Below are 24,300 nucleotides of genomic sequence, written 5' to 3' on the forward strand. Positions count from 1 at the left end.
ACTAAATTTCGTCCAAAAAACTTGTTTTTTTGGATGACAAATAAAGATATCTTGAATCTTGAGATACGGCATGGAAACAGGCCCTTCAGCCCACAGAGTATGCGCTGACCAGCAATGCACGAATACTAACTCTATCCTACACACACATGGGACTACTGTGGGGTTAGGAGGGAGAGATAGATCAGCCATGATTGAATGGCAGAGCAGACTTGATGGGCCGAATGGCCTAGTCTGCTCCGAACACTTATGACATGACAATTTACAATTATTTTTTAGTCTACAAACCTGTACAGCTGCAATGCTGAACATGAAGTTTAAAGCGAATTAAAATGATAGCAGGCAGGTCACTGGTCCAGTGTCTATATCTGCAAAAAGACACGGGTGGGTGGCTTTTATTGGCTCTTTCACCGTCTCCTCCAGTTGATTGAAATATTTCATTAATTTGCTTTTCTTTCTTCCTCTTGAAATCCCACGGAAATAAAGAAGGGCTGAAATATGGTCCTCACTGTAAAATAGAAGTGTCAACGACAATGAGAATCCGTACATTTTAAACTTACTAATAATACATTAAATGAGGTGCAAATTATTCCCATTCAAGAAGATTGAAGCCTGGTATGTAATAGGAGAGATGTAGAAGCAAGGAACTGCAGATGTTGCTTTACAAAAATGACATACAGAGCTGATGACCATTGAAGAAGGGTCGCGACCTGCTGGCACCAGCAATGTCTGCCTCGCCAACAGTCTGTCCGTCCTTTCCTTCTTTTTGTTTAAATAGTATGTGTTAAATGTATATTTTTAGTGTTCTTTAGCTTGGTTTATGTGGAGGGTGGGGGTTGGGGGACACTTTTTCTAATCTCTTTCTTCGACAGTAATGTGACTTTTTTCCGTATCATATCTCCGTCCGCACTACTGCCTAATATCGAGGAGTTGGCAGCCTTTGCTAGAGACCAATTTTGAGAGCTCCATCGCGGGAGCCTGCGGACTTACCATCGCGGAGCTCGTGATCCCTTTGCCAGGGGTCGACCTCGGAGCTCTAACCGTGGGTGCCTGCGGACTTTAACATCACGGAGCCCGCGGTCACTGGTCAGAGACCGACTTCGGGAACTCCAAGCCGCAGGAGTTTCGACCGCCTGCCCCGACGAGGGAGCTTCGACCGCCTGCTGCGGGAGCTTCGATCGCCCCAATGGATGGTTCAACTGCCCTGACAGCGGGAGAATAAAGAGGATGCAGATTGGACTTTATTCATTTCCATCACAGTGAGGAATGTGGGGAATCTGCTGTGGTGGATGTTTATGTTAACTTTTATGCAGTTGTGTGTCTTGCTCCTTTTTTTTCGTATGACTGTATGGTAATTTGCATATTTGGTACACGTGACAATAAAAGACCATTGAAACATTTGACCTGAAGCATCACATATCCATGTTCTCCAGGGATACTGCCTGACCTGCTGAGTTACTCCAGTGCTTTATGTAATAAGAGATGACGCATTAACAGTGCAGTGAAGAGAGTCACAAGTGCCCATGGACTCTGGAAGCAGAGCAGCAAACAATCTGCTGGAGGATCTCAGTGGGTCAATCAGCATCCGTGGGGGAATTGCCGACATTTCAGATCAAAACCTTGTATCATTGCAGTGAATAGTTGAGGTGGGAATTGGGTGCAGCTAGTACTTCAGGGGAACAGCAGGGAATGGGACAGGAATGGGCAATTGAAACTGCTCGAGTGGGGAAAGGACCAAAAGGGAAGCCCAGGAATGATTAAATCCACTAGTATTATGAAGATCAGGCTGAGAACATCAGCCAAACACACGCACCAACTGACACAAAGGAAAAGTTGCATAGCAAAGATTAGACAAGCTGAAACTTGCCAAAATGAACTAACATTGAATATCAGGTTCTGTCTGCAAGCGAAAAGCAAAGCATTCGACAAGGTTCCACATGGAAGGCTGCTCTGGAAGGTTAGATCGCATGGGGTCCAAGGAGAGATAGCTGAATGGATAGCAGATTGGCTCCATGGAAGGAAGCAGAGGGTGATGGTGGAAGGTTGCTTCTCGGACTGGAGGCCTGTGACTAGTGGTGTGCCTCAGGGTTCGGTGCTTTACACGTTACAGTTTGTCATCTATATCAATGATTTGGATGAGAACACACACGGCAAGATTAACAAGTTTGCAGATGATGCAAAAGTGGGTGGTTTTGCAGATAGTGAAGATGATTGTGAAAAATTGCAGCAGGATCTTGATCAATTGGCCAGGTGGGGGGAGGAATGGTTGATGGAATTTAATACAGAGAAATCTGAGATGTTGTATTTTGGGAAGTCTAACATGGGCAGGACCTACACAGTGAATGGGAGGGCTCTTGGGAGTGTTGTGGAGCAAAGGGATCTTGGAGTGCAGGTGCATGGTTCCTTGAAGGTGGAGTTGCAGGTAGATAGGGTGGTAAATAAGGCATTTGGCAAATTGGCCATCTGTCAGAGTATTGAGTATAGAAGTTGGGAGGTCATGTTGTAAAAGACATTGGTGAGGCCACATTTAGAGTATTATGTGCAGTTCTGGGCACCATCTTATAGGAAAGATGTAGTCAAGCTGGAAAGGCTGCAGAGAAGATTTACAAGGATGTTGCCTGGGCTACAGTGCCTGTGCTATAGGGAGAGGTTGAGTAGGCTGGGACAATATTCCTTGGAGCACAGGAGGATGAGGGTGTGGAATCTGCAGTATGACAAAGGTTAAGATAGCTAGAAAGCACAATAACCTTTAGGCATTCATTGACGCACATCAATGTTCCTGATTGGTGTTCATTGACCTATGCCAATGTTTTGGGATGGGTATTCCTTGACAATGTTCTTGATATTGAAAATTAAATAAAGGATTAAATAGCATTTAGCTTTACTTGTATTAGTGTTATTGCATTTGTATATTAATGTTTTGAGAACATATTGTTATTGATGATAAGAAATTAGAAAGCGCTCACAATTTCAAGGGTCAAAACCTGTATAAAAAGTTGACTGTTCTGATTGGAATTTCAGAATAGTACAGTAACTGGGATTGTGTTACTCTCAAAGGTAGACACAAAATGCTGGAGTAACTCAGTGGGACAGGCAGCATTTCTGGAGAGAAGGAATGGGTGACGTTTCGGGTCGAGACCCTTCTTCAGATTGAAGAAGGGTCTTGACCTGAAACATCACCCATTCCTTCTATCAAGAGATGCTGCCTGTCCCACTGAGTTACTCCAGCATGTTGTGTCTACCTTCAATTTAAACCAGCATCTGCAGTTTTTTCCGACAAACTGTGTTGCTCTCCTTGGGCACAAGTAAATAAAGTGTGTCAGGAAAATGAATGGAAGTTGTCAGAGTGCAGTTGATTGGCGACCACAAGGGGTGATCTTATTGAGGTGTATAAAATCATGAGAGGAATAGATCGTAGATGCACAGAATCTCTTGCCCAGAGTAGGTAAATCAAGCACCAGAGGTCATCAGTTAAAGGTGATGGGGAAACGACTTAATAGGTATCTGAGGGGTAACTTTTCACACAAATGGTGGTGGGTGTATGGAACAAGCTGCCAGAGGAGGTAGCTGAGGCATGGACTATCTCAATGTTTAAGAAACAGTTAGACAGGTGCATGGATAGGACAGGTTTGGAGGGATATGGATCAAAAGCGGGCAGGTGGGACTAGTGTAGCTGGGACATGTTGGCCGGTGTGGGCAAGTTGGGATGAAGGGCCTGTTTTCACACTGTATCACTCTATTTCACTATGGCTCCATGACTCATTCTGCCAGGTATGTTCTCCTTTAAGAAATACACAGTGGTGCAGCTGGTAGAACTGTTGCCTCACAGAGCGCGAGACCCAGGTTCAATCCTGACCTCGGGAGCTGTCTGTGTGTGGTATTTGCATGTTCTCCAATGATCACGCGGGTTTCCTCACACATCTCAAAGACGTGTGGGTTTGTCAGTTAATTGGCCTCTATAAATTGCCCCTGGTATGTAGGGAGTGGATGCGAACGTGGGACAACATTAGAACTGATATGAACACGTGACCGATGGTGGGCATGGACTCTGTTGGTCGAAAGGTGTAGGAAGGAACCAGATGCTAAACCGAAGACTGATACAAAATGCTGGAATGTCTCAACCTGGAACGTCATCCATTCCTTCTCTCCAGAGATGCTGCCTGTCCCACTGAGCGAGCTCAGCATTTTGTGTCTGTCTAGGTGCCAAAATGCCTGTTTTCATGCTGTCTCTCTAAAATGACATTTGCCTGGTGATTATCAACACCTGTCATTATAGTATCTGCCTCTCCAAGCACAGACCTTTGTCCCCTCCAGAACCAGATGTGACCCATGTCGCCACCCTGAGACTGCACGTATGCCTTCCCTTCAGGAGCCCAACTAGAGGTGCCAACTTCCTCACTCTCATATAAGGGACAAAAGGTGATGTCACCGCCCTGCGTCCCAGGTGAACTCACCCAGCAGAACTCACCCAGCAGGCGACCACATGCTCCCGCTCCACCAATGGCAGCCGCCCTGGGCTGGAGGTGGGTGTCTTCGCAACCTCTGTTAGGCAGCGCCCGGGCCTACACTGTCCGGGCGCTGGGCCTGGGCACAGTGTCCGGGCCCACAGTGTCCGGGCCCACAGTGTCCGGGCCCACAGTGTCCGGGCCCACAGTGTCCGGGCCCACAGTGTCCGGGCCCACAGTGTCCGGGCCCACAGTGTCCGGGCCCACAGTGTCCGGGCCCACAGTGTCCGGGCCCACAGTGTCTGGGCCCACAGTATGGTCATTGTGCCACTAGCCTCAAGCACATTAAAACATCACTGCTGGAGGATGCTGCACTAAACCGGCATGGCCCAACTTCTCTCCCCAAGCCGCACCACCTCAATGTGTCTCTTTAGGTGCAGTGCCAGCTCACCCCGGTCACGCCCTCTTCTCCCCTCTCCCATCAAGCAAGTGAAAACACACACCCCAAGATTCAGGGACAGTTTCTTCCCAGCACTTATCAGGCAATTGAACCATCCTATCACCAACTAGAGAATGGTCCTGACCTCCCATCTACCTCATTATTATCTTTAATCGCTGTTTATCTTGCATTAAATGTTATTCCCTTTATCCTGTATCTGTATACAGTGGCCGGCTTGATTGTAATCATGTACAGTCTTCTTGCTGTCTGAACAGAACGTTTGAGACTAGTGTAGATGGGACATGTTGGTCGGTGTGGGCAAGTTGGGCCTGTTTCTACACTCTATGACTCTAAAAAATCTTTTCCGTGTACCTATATGTGACAATAATAAACTAAAGAACTAAATAATCACAGGATGAAAAGCTCTTAGCCAGAGCAAAAAGCCCTTGCATGCACATTATTACACCACTTACCCTATATCTGGATAGTCCTTGTACAATGCAATCAGCTTTGATTCAAGATCGCTATCATTTGCATCAATAAATTCAAACAAATGTTGGGTTACTGGAAAAAGCCATGAAGCAGTTGTACCCTGTGAAATAAAATATATATATAGTTCATAAATCATCGAATGAAAAATGAATTACTTATGCTTTACTGTTCTTATGATCTACTAGACCAAGTGGACCCGTTGGGCCAAAACCTCTCCTGCATTGGTGCAGCACCCCCTCCTCCCCTTCATCCCTCCCCCTCCCTCCCTTTCCCCTCCCCTTCCCCTCCCCCAACTCCATCCCCCTCAACCCCCGTTATCCTCTCTCCTGCTCCCTCCCTCCCTCCCTCTCCACCCCCTCCCTCCCCCTCACTCGCTTCCCCCCCTCCACCCCCACCCTCCCCCCCTCCCCCTCCCCCTTTCCCCTCCACTCTAACCCCCTCCTCCCTTCTTGCCGTGATTTTCTAAAAGCTTATTTGTATTTCCCAAACAAAAATACTTGTAAATCTGTGAAGTTTTCACCAACATCTCATTGAAGGTTATATCAAGAATTGAAGGATTCATGAGAAATGCAAAATTATCCAATCTCAAACAATGCTAAAGATTAAAAGGAATAGTTAATACACTAGGTAACAGGGGACATAAAATAGTTGTTATTAACTAATTCTCAACAGAGCTAGCTGAGTATTTTTACAGTTCAGTGGATGATGGACTAATAGTTTAGTTTAGTTTAGTTCAAAGATACAATGTGGGAAAAGGCCCTTCAGATCACCGAGTCCGTGTCGACCAATGATCACCCGCGCACTAGTTCGATCCTTTCCACTGGAAACAATTTACAGAAGCCAATTGACCTACAACCCGCATGTCCTGGGAGTGTGTGAAGAAACGGGAGCACCCGGTGAAAATCCATGCAGTCACGGGGAGAACGTACAAACTCTGTCCAGACAGCACCCATAGTCAGGATCAAACCCGGGTCTCTGGCACAACGAGGCACAGTTCTACCGCTACGCCACTACAAAGCTTAGAGTCATAGAGTCATAGAGTGATACAGTGTGGAAACAGGCCCTTCGGCCCAACTTGCCCACACCGGCCAACATGTCCCAGCTACATTTGCCCCACCTGCCTGCGTTTGATCCATATACCTCCAAACCTGTTCTATCCATGTACCTGTACCTGTTTCTTTGAATTTAGTATAGCCCTGCCTCAACTACCTCCTCTGGCAGCTTGTTCCATACACCCACCACCCTTTGTGTGAAAAAGTTACATCTCAGATTTTTATTAAATCTTTTCCTCTTCACCTTATACCTATGTCCTCTGCTCAACCATTCCCTTACTCTGGGCAAGAGACTCTGTGCATCTATCCGATCTATTCCTCTCATGATTTTACACACCTCTTTAAGATCACCCCTCATCTTCCTGCACTTCAAGGAATAGAGTCCCAGCCTGCTCAACCTCTCCCTATAGCTCAGACCCTCTAGTCCAGGCAACATCCTCATAAATCTTCTCTGTACTATTTCCAGCATGATAACATCTCTCCAGTAGCATGGTGCCCAGAACTCAACACAAAACAAAAGACCAAGCTCGGCGTTCGTTTCGCAGAACATCTCCGCGCAGTCCACCTAAACATACCTGATTTCCAAGTTGCTAAACACTTTAACTTCCCCTCCCATTCCCACACTGACCTTTCTGAACTGGGCCTTCTCCACTGTCAGAGTGAGGCTCAACACAAATTCGAGGAACAGCACCTCATATTTTGCTTGGGCAGCTTACACCCCAGCGGTGTGAACATTGACTTCTCTAACTTCAAGTAACCCTTGCTTTCCCTCTCTCTCCATCGCCCCCTCCCCTTCCCAGTTCTCTGACCAGTCTAACTGTCCCTGATTACATTTTATCTCTGTTTGCTTTCTTGTTACCTTTTCCTAGCGAACAATGATCTATTCTACATTTTCCTTGATCTCCACCCGCTTTGATGTCTCGTTTTCACATCTTACACTTCCTTATCCCTGTATCTCCCCCTCCCCTGGCACAGTCTGAAGAAGGGTCTTGACCCGAAACATCACCTATACCTTCTCTCCAGAGATGCTGCCAGTCCCGCTGAGTTACTCCAGCATTTTGAATCCATCTTCGGTTTAAATTAGCATCTGCAGTTCCTTCCTACACAATACTCTAAATGCAGCCTCATCGACATATTATACAACTGCAACATGACCTCCCAACCTCTATATTCAATACTCTGATTGATGAAGGCCAATGTGCCAAAAGTCTTTTTGACCACCCGATCTAACTGTGACTCCATCTTCAAGGAACCATGCACCTGCACTCCGAGATCCTTCCATTCTACAACACTCCCCAGAGTCCTACCATTCACAGTGTAGGTCCTGCCCATGTTAGACTTCCCAAAATGGAACACCTCATATTTCTCAGTATTAAATTCCATCAATCATTCCTCCGCCCACCTGGCCAATCGATCAAGATCCTGCTGCAATTTTTCACAATCATCTTTTCTATCTGGAAAACCACCCACTTTTGTATCATCTGCAAACTTGCTAATCTTGCCCTGTATGTTCTCATCCAAATCATTGATGTAGATTACAAAGAGTAACAGGCCCAGCACCTAACCCTGAGGCACACCACTAGTCACAGATCATCAGTCCGAGAAGCAATCTTCCACCATCACCCTCTGCTTCTTTCCATGAAGCCAATTTTCTATCCATTTAGCTATCTCTCCTTGGATCCTATGCGATCTAACCTTCCAGAGCAGCCTACCATGTGGCTCCTTGTCAAATGCTTTGCAGGTCCATATATATACATCTACACCTCATCGACATTTTTGGTCACGTCTTCAAAAAACTCAATCAGATTGTGAGACACGACGTCCTACATAAAAACCATGCTGACTATCCCTAATCAGCCCTTGTCCATCGAAACGCCTGGATAACCCATCCCTCAGAATACTTTTGAGTAACTTTCCAACTACAAATGTTCAGCTCACTGGTGTATAGTCCCCAACATCCCTTCTTGAATAGAGGCACATTTGCCATCCTCCACCTCTCCTTTATTTAAAGACGACTCGTGAATCTTAACCTAGGCTCCAGCTGGGTTCCCACAATGTCCTCGGATATGCTGATCGGGCACTTCATTGGGTCCACCTTCAAACATGATAGTACCTTCAGCACCTCTTCGACCATAACATTGACTGCTCTCAAGACACCTCCAGTGACTGCCCCAAGTTCCTCCGACCTCCTGTCTTTCTCTTCGATACAGAGGGGAAATACTCATTGAGGACCTTGCCCATCTCCTGTGTCTCCACACAGAGGTGACCGCTTTGATTCCTGAGGGGTCCCACTCACTCTCTCGTTACCCTATCCCCCCCTCATGTATTTACAAAATCTCTTGGGATTGTTATTAATGCTATCTGCCAGAACTATCTCCTAGGCCATTTTTCCCCTCCTGATCTCCTTTTTTACTTTGCTCCTTAGTTCCCGAAACTCCTCCAGGGATGCACTTGATCCCAGCTGCCTACACCTGTGTCCTTCTTATTCTTGACTAGTGCCTCAATTTTGTCTCGTCAACCAAGTTAAGAAAAGAAATAAGCACAGGGTGGTACCAAATACATTTTTCAAAACCAGGAGGAAATATAAAATATTATTACTTACAAATTCTTGATACATCTTACTTATTGCTCCCAGTTCTTCTTTAATCTTGTTGGCTGCCGCAACACGTCTTGCAGGTAATTTCCAGCTGAGGTTCATTTTCATGATTTGTTTAATGTACTCTTTAACAAACTGATAGTGGAGATCAGAAATCAGCACCTTTTGTTTAAATAGAGATACAGGTTTAGTTATTTATTATGAGCACCCGCTTTATGTTTTTTTAAATAAATTAACCTGTTTACTTTTACAACAATAAGCAATGTACCTGGCAATTGGCCTGCTTCATTTTCCTGAAGTCTTTGCAATACATTTCAGTCTTTCTGATTAGCTGATCAAAATCTTCACTGCAGGTTAACCACTTACTTCTCATGAGCTTCTTAAAACAAGGCTAGAAAAAAAATTACAGCATTGCACTAACTCCTTGATATCTAAAGTATTCAAATGATCAGTATTGCCAACATACCAATGCTTGAAACAGAAGATCATCTGAAAGAATTTTGTTGAGTTCCTGCACTGAATTCTTTAGTGCCTTCTCCACTTTTTCAAGATGAGCGGCATTATCTTGTTTAAGAGTCTTTAAGAATTCCCTGTGTTGGAAAGGAAGGAGGTAATAATATTCTGTGCATTATATAAAAACCATTATGAAAGGGTAGTTAGAGTCATGGAGTCACACAGCATGGAAACAGGCCCTTCACCCAACTTGCCCATGCCCCATCTGCACTGCCTATATCCCTGTAAATCTTTCTTATCCATGTACCTGTCCAAATGTCTTAAATGTTGCTACAGTAGTAAATAAATGCAAAGATATGGAGCTTTAGTTGTCAAGTGAGGTTTCGGAGTGTTATCTTCCGTCCATATAATGTTGGAGCAAATCAAGATGGCTGCAGTGAGCAATGTATTCCCTGTAGAAACAAGGAATGCAGATGCTGGTTTACTAAGGAAAGAAACAGTGCTAGATTAACTCAGCGGATCGGGCAGTATCTCTGGAAAACACGGACAGGTGATGTTTCGGGTCAGACTGAGAAATTATTTGCCCTTTATTGCCAGGGTTTTTAGCATCTACTGGGACTTGATTTCCTTTGTAATCAGGTGGTGATTTGATGGAGGAATTTAAAGAACAAAGGGGGGTGTTAGAGAATATAGAATTGAAAGGCATTTCAGCTATTCAACGTCTTTTGCATGAAGAGGTATAAACAATACTTGACCGTTAACGCACAACACAAGCTTTTTGCCTTACAGGTGACAATAAACTAAACCCAAACTCACCTTTCACAGTTTGCAATTATTAGGAGATTTAGAAAAAAAACAATAGTTTTTATAGTACAAAACAATCGTATTATAGAGTGCAGAGAAGATTTACAAGGATGTTACCAGGACGCGAGGGTCTGAGCTAAAGGGAGAGGTTAGGTATGCTGGAACTTTATTCCTTGGGTGCAGGAGGATGAGGGGTGGTGTTATAGAGGTGTATAAGATTATCAGGGGAATAGATAAGGTGAATGCACAGTGTCTTTTACCCAGAATAGGGGAATCAAGAACTAGGGGATGTAGGTTTAAAGTGAGACGAGAAAGATTTAATAGGAACCTTAGAGGCAACTTTTTCCACACAGAGGGTGGTAGGTATATGGAACGTGCTGCCAGAGGAGGTAGTTGAAGCAGGTGCTATAACAACATTTGGACACGTAAATGGATAGGAAATGTTTAGTGGGATATGGGCCAAACATGGGTAGATGGGACTGGCATAGTTGGGGCATCTTGGTTGGCATGGGCAAGACAGCCAAGGGGCCTGTTTTCATGCTGTATGTCTCTCTGTGTATGATCTAGAGTACATATAGAGGAGAATCATGACAAAATGCAGGTAAAATATTTTTAGAGGGTTGTTAACCCCGTTACCAGAAATAGTTTGGGGTGTCAAGGGTGGGGTGGGGGGGGGGGGGGGGGGGGGAACAAAAGGCCACATTGTATTAAAAAATGTTATTAAGGGAAAGGGGATAAAAAGTCTGTGGGAACAAAGAAAACAGATGAGATTCTGACAATCGCTACGGAGAAGTAAAAGACTAATACAAAGTGGAAAAATGTGTGTTCCAGACAATTGTCTGCGACTACATTTCCAAAGCAGTTAGTCCTGTCATCTTTTATAATTAGTTTAAGAGAAAAGGATGTCATTGACCAGGACAGCACATACTGGCCATGTGGAAACAAGGAACAGCGGATGCAGGTTTACAATAGAAGACACAAAGTGCTGGAATAACTCAGCGGTCAGGCAGCATTTCAGGAGAACATGGATAGGTGACGTTTTGGGCCGGAACCCTTCTGAAGACTGAACTAGACCGTTGGCTCAAACATCTCCTGCATTGGTGCAGCACCCTCTCCTCCCCCACTCCCCCCTCCACTCTCCTCTCCCCCCTCCTCTCCCCCCTTCCTCCTCCCCTCCCCCTCCCCTCCTCCCCCCCTCTCTCCTCCCTACCTCCTCCCCTTCCCCCCTCCACCCCCCTCCCCTGCCCCTCCCCCCCACTCCATCCACCTCAACCCCCTTTAACCTCCTCCCCCTCTCCCTTCCCTCCCTCCCTAGGAGATAGATTTAAACTTTAAAAGGTGAATAACTTAAAAAAATATAACACTGATTTCAATGAAACCTCTTCCATCAGGACCACGGGACGACAGTGAGTAAGGTGGGCCTAAAATTGTCGTGCTATCATGTATTGTTTTGACTGTAGTTCAGGAACAAACAAACAAACAAGAGTTTTAGTGTATCGATGTCAGACCGAAGTAGTGTACCAATCCAAAATGTTGCCTATCCATGTTTGTTCTCTAGAGATGCTGCCTGAGCAGATGAGTTACTCCAGCACTTTATGTCTCCTGCCTGGCCATTCCTGCCTGGCCATTCCTGCCTGGCCATTCCTGCCTGGCCATTCCTGCCTGGCCATTCCTGCCTGGCCATTCCTGCCTGGCCATTCCTGGTTGGTCTTGAGCGGTTGCTGAGCTGCTACCCTGATCCACAGCCACAGCCCACAGCCATTATGAATGTATATCTTAATGTTTATATTATTGATATAATTATTAACAACACTTACTCGAGATCAATGTAGCTGTTGATACTGACAATCAGGAGAGGTAATGGGTTTGAAGCACTCTGTTTTCTGACCTTCAGGTCTTGTTGGTAGCTTGATTCAAACACATGGAAGCAAAAACTGACTAGAGCATTAAGTTTTCTTGCAACTGATCAAATGGTTAAATAAACTCTATCCTTACCTTGATAACATTTCAATGTCAATAATATAATAGGTATTTTAATATTCTGATAGACTTGCATATTCAGTTCTTGAATAGACATACACTTTGTATATTTCATGGACAACAGTGTTCTTGATTTTTAAGAAATGTTGGTGTCGAATGACAATGTCTTGTATGTTCTGTTTAGTTTAGAGATACAGCGTGTAAACAGGCCCTTCGGCCCATCGACTCCGTGCAGCCCAGCGATCCCCGCACATTAGCACAATCATACACACACTAAGGACAATTTACAATAATACCAAGCCAATTAACCTACAAACCTGTAGGTCTTTAGAGTGTGGGAGGAAACCGAAGATCTCGGCAAAAGCCTATGCAGGTCATGGGGAGAACATACAAACTCCGTGCAGACAGCACCCGTAGGCTCGGATGGAACCTGGGTCTCTGGCGCAGTAAGCGCTGTAAGGCAGCAACTCTACTGCTGCGCCACCATGCCACCCTGAATGATCTGGTATCATTTTACTCTTCTCAACCTTTTGTGATAATGATAACAAAGCAATAACATTCAAAGGGTTGGGATTCTTTTCTAGGGGTACAGAATTAGAAAATCCGGAAGTGAAATGTTTGTGGAACCTTTGGTCACATCAACGATCCCTGTGGACAATATAGAAATATGGAGACACTTGTAAAGGCAAAAGAATTTACAGAGATGGTAGGAGTCTACATTCATCAGAAAAGGATGACATTTTATTCTGGGATATATCACAGTGAGATAAAAAGGTCTTAAAAATTATAAAAGGCATTTGATTCAATAAAGGGGTGAGATGGTTCTACTTATGGAAATGTTAAATACAAATGACCAAAAATATATCACAGTCATTAATCCTCAGGTTTCCGTGTTACATCTACTGTATCTCTCAATGGTTAAAATGTGCAACTTCAGACAACGTTCACTGATGTTCTCATGGGGAAGTTAAAGATTTAGGGCAAAAAAGAGAAAGAAAAGTATCTACAATGAGAATTAAATGAGGAGGCTGGTGTCAAACATGAACACATGCCCTGTTTTATTCTGTGAATTCTGTGACAAGGCACTCAAGTGTGTTCCTATTATTTTATGGAATCAAGGCATTCTTGAAAACAAGGACGAATATGATGAGTTACATAAAAATAGAAAGAATGGAAATGCATATTCCAGATTCAAATCCTTTTAATAGGGTAACTCAGATTTGCTCTGCTTCCCCCCTTAAAGGAAGCATGGCTTTGAGTTTAGGCGATGACGTTACACCCCTTATTCTCGTTTCCACATCGGATTGCATTTGTTATCTTTCACTCTTTCACTGAAAGTGGATCCCTGAACTTATACACTGTTCCAGTGGGAGCTGGCACTGATCATTCTGATTTGCAGTAACACCTTGTGGGCAGCTTATAAAGAAGTAATAAACATTTACCAGTGTATCAAAATTGTTAATTCTTCCAAGCAGTAACATAAAACTCTCTCCTTCAGATCCTTGCTGATCTTGCCTGATTCTTTCAAATGAGACGCAATCATCTGAAAAGTCAAAACAACTTTGCTTTACATTAGGCAATATCTGCAATGATCTGCTGTTGATGATGATACCTGAAGCTAATTCCAGTCACTTTATGGTGTTAACTGTACCCTAATTTGCATTACATATGTTCCATGCCCCATGGGGAAACAGTTATACAAGGCATGATGGAGAGGCAAGAATCAGGAAATTATTAGAGTTCAGGAAACATTTGACTATTGATTGCATTCTAACTCCTTGTACAAAAATCTGTCAGTGTTTCTCTCCCCTTTCCTTGCAAATTATCTACGCTTGGGCGTCTACATAATTCTCTATTGGAAGTGTCCATATCATTCTCTAGTGGAAGCCCCTGACTATGTTTCGCCCTTAGGTCATAAGGAGCAGAATTAGGCCTTTCGGTCCATCAAGTCTACTCCACCATTCAATCATGGCTGATCTATCTCTCCCCATAACCCCTGATGCCCATACTAATCAAATACTATTCCCGTACTCCTATTGGCAAAGAGTTTTGTATTATTAACAAAATGTGCACAGGACAGCAGTTCCTCACATGTACGTTCCCCGCATCATTTGCTGCAAGAGTTTTACCGAAGGAAAAGTGGGTGCCGCGATCAATCTCATTGCACCTGAACATTGAGACATTTACCTCACATATATCAGAGGCAACATGAGAATGATAACAACCCATCATTATTTCTGGTTCATATGCTGCAGATTCTGACCATTTTGATTTGTCTTCCTTCAGTGTATTTCTCATCCACGTTGGAACTTTTAGCTGCAAATCAAAAAGGACATCTTGTAATTGTAATTGTAAATCTTGTAATTACTTAATACTAACTTCTGTGTGTGAGAATGTTTTGAGCTGCTAATTTCTTGTCATTTATTTGACAATCTTTTTAAACTAAATTGTTTAGTGGCTCTCTCGCCTACATCACTGTGCTCCCCACATGTGCAGACAAGCCTCTTCAAAATGCTACGACTACTTATCCCGTTGCACTTTTTAAAGTCCTTATTGTTAGTTTTGGCCAAATCCAGTCACATTGAGACCCTACTATTCTTTCCCATTCGTTGACTGTCCCAGCAAACCCTCCTCCAGTTCCACAGCAGCTATCTGAAAGAAAATTGTGTTGTGACTTGCCACTGAAAGTTGGGCCATGAGAACTAATAATCTGGCTGGAGAAAGATTGGGACCATGAAGTGGAAGTCACAATGCCGCACATGAGGTGATCTCTCATGAAAACATACTGAAGTTTTCTTTCTATACATTTAGCCTTTTCCATTGTCCATTTAGATGAGCTGCAAATGCCATTCATCATTTAATTCATACCTTTAAAGCTTCAGTGTATTTGTCCATGATATTCTTTACAATCCCCTGGTCTAACAGTGGTCCCAGTTCTTCTACATTCACCTCTGGTAAAAGATCAGCATGGCTCATAACATCCCCACTGTAAACAAAGTGCATCTTTTAGCCTCTTAATTTTTATAATTCACACAATGGAATATTTTCATAATTTGCAACTCAATTACAGCACTCGAAATGTCCATTTCTGCTTACTATTTGCCCTGAATATTTCCAAAGTATTAAGTTATTTTACATTTCCTGCATCTGCAGTGTCTGATTTTGTAAAATAACTGTTGTGGTCTTGTTTCATCTATAACAAGAGCCAAATGGGTTTATGCGTGCATGCTAAAACATGACATAAGATGAAAGAAAAACGCACCATCACATCAGTAAAGCAATTTAAAAGATGCAATGTTTGTGTGGTTTTACTGTAGAGAAATATATACTTTCCCAGGATGGAAAAATCAAATGGTAGAGGGCATAGCTTTAAGATGAGAGGGGCGATGTTTAGAGGAGATGTGCGGGACTAGTTTTTTTACACTGAGGATGGCGAGTGCCTGCAACACGCCCCTGGGGTGGTTATTGAAGCAGACACATCAGTCGCATTTAAAACACTTTTGGATGGGCAGATGGATATGCAAGGAATGGAAGGATATGCGTTATGCACAAGTAGATAAGTGATAGTCTTGGCACCATGTTCAGCACCAATATTGTGGGCCAACGGGCCTGTTCTTGTGATGGCCTGTTCTATGTTCTGTATGCTTCATTAACAAGATCACATCCAAGATATATTTTATTTGGACAATGCCTGCTTTGCATTAGGGATGCCAAATGTGAAATTAGACGTGATGACTCAAAATTATGGATAGTAAAGTCAGAGGGAAAGATTCAGGTGGAACATGGCCATCCATAGAGAAAAAAGTAATGAAAATAATAAGAGACAGAAACACCATGCACATAATAGATCTTAATGATATTGAAAAAGACAAATGAACGTTGCATCCAAAAGCATATTTATTGAACCTGGAGGGATGCAAGTTCATCATTTTATGGCAATAAGACATAAGGGACATATCATCTAAACATTATATGTTTATATATTGCCTACCCCTCACCTAGAGTCATAGTCATAGAGTGATACAGTGTGGAAACAGGCCCTTCAGCCCAACTTGCCCACACCGGCCAACAATGTCCCAGCAACACTAGTCCCACCTGCCTGCGTCTGGTCCATATCCCTTCAAACCTGTCCTATCAATGTACCTGTCTAAATGTTTCTTAAACGTTGGGATAGTCCCTGCCTCAACTACCTCCTCTGGCAGGTCGTTCCATGCACCCACCACCCTTTGTGTGAAAAAGATTCCCATTAAATCTTTTCCCCTTCACCTGACAACCTATGTCCTCTGGTCCTCGATTCCCCCTAATCTGGGCAAGAGACTCTGTGCATCTACCCGATCTATTCCTCTCATGATTTTGTACACCTCTATAAGATCACCCCTCATCCTCCATAAGATCACCCCTCATCCTCCTGCACTCCAAGGAATAAAGTCCCAGCCTACTCAACCTCTCCCTATAGCTCAGGCCCTCGAGTCCTGGCAACATCCTCGTAACTCTTCCCTGTACCTTTTCCAGCTTGCAACATCTTTCCTAGAACATGGGGCCCAGAACTGAACACAATACACTAAATGCGGCCTCGCCAACTTCTTATACAACTGCAACATGACCTCCCAACTTCTATATTCAGTATCAACTGAGTACCCCTGTATTAACCTAATATCTGCCAGGCTTTGTCCTGGCCCTAGTCTCTTCCAGTTCCTCTACAATTAGTCTGAAAAAGTCCTGATCCAAAACCTCATCTACCCATGTTCTCCAGAGATGCTGCCTGACCCGCTGAGTTACTCCAGCACTCTGTGAAACGTCACCTATCCATGTTCTCCAGAGATGCTGCCTGACCCGCTGAGTTACTCCAGCACTCTGTGAAATGTCACCTATCGCGTGCAGCATAGGTTCACTAGGTTAATTCCCGGAATGGCGGGACTGTCGTATGTTGAAAGGCTGGAGCAATTAGGCTTGTATAAACTCGAATTTAGAAGGATGAGGGGGGATCTTATTGAAACATATAAGATAATTAGGGGATTGGACACATTAGAGGCAGGAAACATGTTCCCAATGTTGGGGAAGTCCAGAACAAGGGGCCACAGTTTAAGAATAAGGGGTAGGCCATTTAGAACGGAGATGAGGAAGAACTTTTTCAGTCAGAGAGTGGTGAAGGTGTGGAATTCTCTGCCTCAGAAGGCAGTGGAGGCCAGTTCGTTGGATGCTTTCAAGAGAGAGCTGGATAGAGCTCTTAAGGATAGTGGAGTGAGGGGGTATGGGGAGAAGGCAGGAACGGGGTACTGATTGAGAGTGATCAGCCATGATCGTATTGAATGGCGGTGCTGGCTCGAAGGGCTGAATGGCCTCCTCCTGCACCTATTGTCTATTGTCTATCCTTGTTCTCCAGAGATGCTGCCTGACCCGTTGAGTTATTCCAGCACTCTGTGGAATGTCACCTATCCATGTTCTCCAGAGATGCTGCCTGCCCCACTGAGTTACTCCAGCACTTTGCGTGTTTTTTAATTAGATCATACAAGTTCACTGCTTTCAATCCCATGTCGTTTCCTATCTGAATGATCATAAACCTTCAATATTAACACCTTTGCACTTTTCAAATATATATTTCTTGACCTACTGAATATTCGCACCACATAGTCTACTGAACTAATGGGTGAGAATTGCCATTGACTTGTATAAATACTTAAAAATACATGAGATGTTGTAATAAAAACCTTTAACACTTTATATGTTTTATTAATGATATTTAAGCTTTCAATTTAATCACATGTATGTGTCAATATTTATTTGGCAACCTTAATAATGTTTTAAAAGTCAAGTAAAATACCAGCTGGATTTTTTGCTGTGAGATTATTTAATGCGATCGGTCTCTTCGCCAGTTTGCTGATATTTTAGATGTTTCACAAGGATTGAGTGAAACGGATGCCTTTTGGTAGCAGGGGTCAGAAAAGGGGATCATCTTGGAGTGACTTTTCCTTCCAGGCCAACGGTAATCATTGTGGACACCAGGAACTTCAGATGCTGGAGTAACTCAGCGGGTCAGGCAGCATCTCTGGAGAACATGGATAGGTGACGTTTCAGAGTGCTGGAGTAACTCAGCAGGTCAGGCAGCATCTCTGGAGAACATGGATAGGTGATGTATCACAGAGTGCTGGAGTAACTCAGCGGGTCAGGCAGCATCTCTGGAGAACATGGATAGGTGACGTTTCAGAGTGCTGGAGTAACTCAGCAGGTCAGGCAGCATCTCTGGAATACAGAATACAGTATACAGAGCTTTATTTGAACATGGATAGGTGATGTTTCAGGTCGGGACCCTTATTTGGACTCGATAGGTGACATTAGGACCCTTCTTCAAGGTGGATCAAGACCACAAGACATAGGAGTAGAATTAGGCCATTTGGTCCATTGAGTCTGTTCACCATCCTATCGGCCGATTTATTTTTCACCCTCAACCCCATTCTCCTGCCTTCTCCCCATAACCTTTTACGCTCTCACTAACCAAGAAGCTATCAATCTCCCCTTTAAAAATACCCAATGACTTGGCCTCCACAGATTCACCACCCTCTGGCTAAAGAAATTCCTCCCCATCTCCATTCTAAAGGTACCTCCTTATGTGCCCTCTGGTCCACTCTATACAGGCCTGAATCAAGGCTGGAATCAAGGGAGGATCATTGTTGCTTTGCCATTTTCTAGATCAAGAGCCAGAAGTAATCTTCCCCTGCTGATTAGAAATGTCTTCCTAACAATATCTAAACAATATTAAGCAATATGAATGAGTGGTCAATCTACCTTTTGTAGGTGTGAATAATCCAGTTGAGGAGTGCATAAAGATCATGAGATTCAAGCTGTTTTTGTTGGATGCATTCTAGGTGAGATGATACAGTTTGGTAATAGCATTTCAGGTACACATTAAAAATCTTGTAACTTTCCGGATAACATTTTTGTGTAAAGTGTTTGACTGTTTTCAAATCCTCCACAATGGTTTGCTGTAGGTCTAATAAGTGCAGTGCCATCCATGAAGCTTTTTGCTCCTTCGCAATGAAGGGCAGGTTTGCTACCCGTTCCTTCACACTTTTGCTTACTGTTTCTGCCCACAATTCTTTCCACTTTCTGGGTCTTCTGAAGCTCTCAGCATCAGAATGATTCATTGTCTCGTGCCACTCTTTATCTGCGGCTTCTTCTATTTCAATAACGTTAATCGCTGAACGCAGATGGCTGCTATTTTCTTCGGGTGTCGTGAGGGAATTGGCAATTATGGATGTTATTTGTTCAGCAAGTGCATCACAAAGCAGGTGAAGATCTCGAACTTTTACCATGTCTTTTTGGTGGCATTCTTCATCTTTTGCAAGCTTTCTCTCATTGAGCAACTCCTTTTCCAATTTATTTATATTTTCATTAGCCTCCAGAAACAATTTACTGGTTATTAACTGGTTTATTTCCATTACTGCAAGATAAAATTAAACACAATGAGTCACAGTAAGTGGGTTGAATGCGTTATATTCTGTGCACTTTTAGTATTGTTTAGTTAAGCGCGGAAACAGGCACTTCAGCCCACCGAGTCTATGCCGAATAGTGATTCCTCCCCACACTAACACTATCCTACAATTTTACCAAGCCAATTGACCTACAAACCTATACATCTTTTAAGTGCGGGTGGAAAATGGAGCACTTGGAGAAAACCCATGCAGGTCACGGGGTAATGGTACAAACTCCATATAGACAGCAACCATAGTCAGGATCGAACCCGGGTCTCTGGCGCTGTAACATAACTATTCTACTGCTGTGCCACCGAGCCACCCTATTAACATAACTTTTCTTTTTCTGACTGTTATATCTCCATTATGTTTCACAGTATTGTGCACATAAACTATGAAGCAAGTTTAACGTTTATTAAAAGGGAGAAGAATTTATGATTTCTTACATTTTCAAATATTCCTGTGAAAGTATTACAATGCATACATATAAAATATATATATAGGTCGTCACCGAAACGTCACCCATCCAAGTTCTCAAGAGATGCTGCCTGACCCACTGAGTTACTCCAGCACTCTGTGAAACGTCACCTATCCATGTTCTCCAGAGATGCTGCCTGACCCGCTGAGTTACGCGGTTTGTGCCCCCTTGTGGAAGATGTCGGCAGCTCAGCCGGGAGTTGCTCTCCACCGCTTCCCTCATTCTCACTCACCTTCCCAGTGTCAAAACTGGAAGAGCAGCGAGCCCGGGTGCCACTTTTATCTCTATGAAGCTGATGGGAGGCCCTAGCCACCCACCCCCCTTGGCAATAACACAGATCATTCAGGAAACCTACTGTGAATTGTTACATGAGTCCGAGTGTGTTACATCACAGACCTCAGCACTAGGTGTGGAGAGGAATGTGTGGCAAAGATGATTGTACAAGTGTTCCCCAACCAGTTACCATGGATGAACAGAGAGGTCCATTCGCAGTTGAAGCCCTAGTCTGCTGCGTTCAAGTCAAACAATCATGAGCGGTACAAGAGATCTATTTACCACCTTCACAAAGCCATCAAGGGTGCCAAGAGGCTATTCCAGACCATGCTAGAGTCCTGGAATAACTACATGGACAACTGTCATAAGGTCATAAGTTCATGTGAAAGAAATAGAATTAGGCCATTCAGCCCATCAAGGCTGATCTATCACCCTCCTTGCCCCATTCTCCAGCCTTCTCCCCAGCTATCTCAGCTTTACAAATATCCATTGACGTGGCCTCCACAGCCTTCTGTGGCAAAGAATTCCACAGATTCACCACCCTCGGACTAAAGTAATGTCTCCTCATCTTCTTCCTAAAAGAACGTCCTTTAATTCTGAGGCTATGATCTCTAGTCCTAGACTCTCCCACTAGTGGAAACATCCTCTCCACATCCACTCTATCCACTCTATCCAAGCCTTTCACTATTCTGTACGTTTCAATGAGGTCCCCCCTCATTCTTCTAAACTTCAGCGAGTGCCATCAAATTTCAATTTCACTCCAAAGACGTACGTTAATTGGCTTGATAAATGTAAAAATTGTCCCTAGTGGGTGTAGGATGATGTTAATGTGCGTGGATTGCTGTTCGGTGCGGACCCGGTGGGCCGAAGGGCCTGTTTCCGCGCTGCATCTCTAAACTAAACTGAACTAAATACCAGAGTTAGATTTAACTCTTAGGGGTAAGGGAGTCAAGGGATATGGGGGAAAAGCCGGAACGGGGTACTGATTTTGGATGATCAGCCATGATCATATTGAATGGCGGTGCTGGCTCGAAGGGCCGAATGGTCTACTCCTGCACCTATTTTCTATGTTTCTACGTTTCAAAATGCTCATCATAGGTTAACCTACTAATTCCTGGGGTTATTCTTGTAAACCTCAAGATCAACAACTACTTTGAGATGAAGTACATGAAAGAGATGGAGAACCATGTGACAGGTTTGCACACAGAGAGGATAGATTAAGCACACCAATATGATGTTTCCTGCACCATGAGCTTTAATATTCTGCATTGATCCTTGATGTGGCAACTTAGAAAATGACTAAGGAAATCTAAGTACCCACCATTTTCCCTGCACACCCAGCACATTAGTACAGGTGTTAGAGGTTATGGGGAGAAGGCAGGAGAATGGGGTTGAGAGGAAAAGATAGATCGGTCATGATTGAATGGTGGAGTAGACCTGATGGGCCGAATGGCCTAATTCCCCCGGGAACTTATGAACTTATGAACACAAAACTCTGATGAATTGATGGCACCAGATCCTGCAGATGCTGGTATCTGGAGCAAAAACCAAACTGATGGAAGAACTCAATGGGTCCAGCAGCATCTGTGGAGGAAAATGGTTTTCTTTCTGTGTTTTGGGTGAAGTTCCTTCATCCAGTCCGGAGGACACTTCAACATGTTATGTGCCCCATATTAATATCGACATTCTTTACCTGACAACGGTGCCATTGTGTTCTCAGTTGCTTTGTCGTCTTGGTCTTTCACTGCAACGCACATTACTTCCTCTTCTCTGATTCCCTTCTGTGAGTTATTTGTTGGGCTCTCGTTTGACATAACCGATGGTTTATCCTTGTCTGAAGTTTTTGAAGGCGAGAAGCTTAATTTTCTTTTACTTAATCTGTAAATGTTTCTTAATATTCCAAACTGTTCTTTTGGACTTGCATCGGGCACCCTAACTTGGGGACTGCTGGTCTCTGGTGATGTTTTCTTGCTGCTGTGCCTCACAATATTTGGTCCATCTTGGATGTCTGGTATATCACAGGCAGCCTGGCCTCGAACCGGAGAATCCATGGCTCCGGGCAAATTGTCATTTAACACCATTACCGTATTTGACATTCTCTCTGGTTCTCCTGAAGTACTTCCGAATCTCAGCAATAAATCTTTGTCGTGTCCCTAGAATAAAATGAAACCGTTGCTAAAATGTACTCAATAGTTTAGTTAAAGCAATATCTATTTAATTCAAACAAAAATATTACATTATGCTTGAGCAAAAAGTTTTAACTAAAAAAAAAAGATTTACGAGGATGTTGCCAGGACTAGAGGGTGTGAGCTATAGGGAGAGGTTGAGTAGGCTGGGTCTCTATTCTATGGAGCACAGGAGGATGAGGGGGGATCTTATAGAGATGTACAAAATCATGAGAGGAATAGATCGGGTAGATGTACAGAGACACTTGCCTGCAGTAGGGGAATCAAGGACCAGAGGACATAGGTTCAAGGTGAAGGGGAAAAGATTTAATAGGAATCTGAGGGGTAACTTTTTCACACAGAGGGTGGTGGGTGAATGGAACAAGCTGCCAGAGGAGGTCGTTGAGGCTGGAACTATCACATTGTTTAAGAAACAGTTAGACAGATACATGGATAGACAATAGACAATAGGTGCAGGAGTAGCCCATTCAGTCCTTCGAGCCAGCACCGCCATTCAATGCGATCAATGCTGATCACTATCAATCAGTACCCCGTTCCTGCCTTCTCCCCATACCCCCTCACTCCGCTATCCTTAAGAGCTCTATCCAGCTCTCTCTTGAAAGCATCCAACGAACTGGCCTCCACTGCCTTCTGAGGCAGAGAATTCCACACCTTCACCATTCTCTGACTGAAAAAGTTCTTCCTCATCTCCGTTCTAAATGGCCTACCCCTTATTCTTAAACTGTGGCCCCTTGTTCTGGACTCCCCCAACATTGGGAACATGTTTCCTGCCTCTAATGTGTCCAATCCCCTAATTGTCTTATATGTTTCAATAAGATCCCCCCTCATCCTTCTAAATTCCAGTGTATACAAGCCCAATCGCTCCAGCCTTTCAACATACGACAGTCCCGCCATTCCGGGAATTAACCTAGTGAACCTACGCTGCACGCCCTCCATAGCAAGAATATCCTTCCTCAAATTTGGAGACCAAAACTGCACACAGTACTCCAGGTGCGGTCTCACCAGGGCCCGGTACAACTGTAGAAGGACCTCTTTGCTCCTATACTCAACTCCTCTTGTTATGAAGGCCAACATTCCATTGGCTTTCTTCACTGCCTGCTGTACCTGCATGCTTCCTTTCATTGACTGATGCACTAGGACACCCAGATCTCGTTGAACTCCCCCTCCTCCTAACTTGACACCATTCAGATAATAATCTCCCTTTCTATTCTTACTTCCAAAGTGAATAACCTCATACTTATCTACATTAAACTGCATCTGCCATGTATCCGCCCACTCACACAACCTGTCCAAGTCACCCTGCAGCCTTATTGCATCTTCCTCACAATTCACACTACCCCCCAGCTTAGTATCATCTGCAAATTTGCTAATGGTACTTTTAATCCCTTCGTCTAAGTCATTAATGTATATCGTAAATAGCTGGGGTCCCAGCACCGAACCTTGCGGTACCCCACTGGTCACTGCCTGCCATTCCTAAAGAGACCCATTTATCCCCACTCTTTGCTTTCTGTCTGTCAACCAATTTTCTATCCATGTCAGTACCCTACCCCCAATACCATGTGCCCTAATTTTGCCCACTAATCTCCTATGTGGGACCTTATCGAAGGCTTTCTGAAAGTCGAGGTACACCACATCC

General features: G+C 43.9%; 1 protein-coding gene across 1 annotated transcript; it reads right to left on the bottom strand.

The window, feature by feature from the left end:
- Window positions 1–324: 324 nt before the first annotated feature.
- On the bottom strand, window positions 325–22,574 carry LOC144597553 (exocyst complex component 3-like). The gene is made up of 11 exons (XM_078407031.1): window positions 22,172–22,574; window positions 19,042–19,696; window positions 15,127–15,244; window positions 14,446–14,574; window positions 13,701–13,801; window positions 12,096–12,185; window positions 9,488–9,611; window positions 9,290–9,412; window positions 9,028–9,183; window positions 5,355–5,473; window positions 325–505 (listed from the first exon to the last, which is right to left on the bottom strand). The coding sequence occupies exons 1-11, from the start codon at window positions 22,572–22,574 to the stop codon at window positions 325–327; spliced, it is 2,199 nt and encodes a 732-aa protein (XP_078263157.1).
- Between the last annotated feature and the right edge of the window lie 1,726 nt (window positions 22,575–24,300).

This window comes from Rhinoraja longicauda, chromosome 10, assembly GCF_053455715.1.
Source record: "Rhinoraja longicauda isolate Sanriku21f chromosome 10, sRhiLon1.1, whole genome shotgun sequence".
Lineage (NCBI taxonomy): Eukaryota > Metazoa > Chordata > Chondrichthyes > Rajiformes > Arhynchobatidae > Rhinoraja > Rhinoraja longicauda.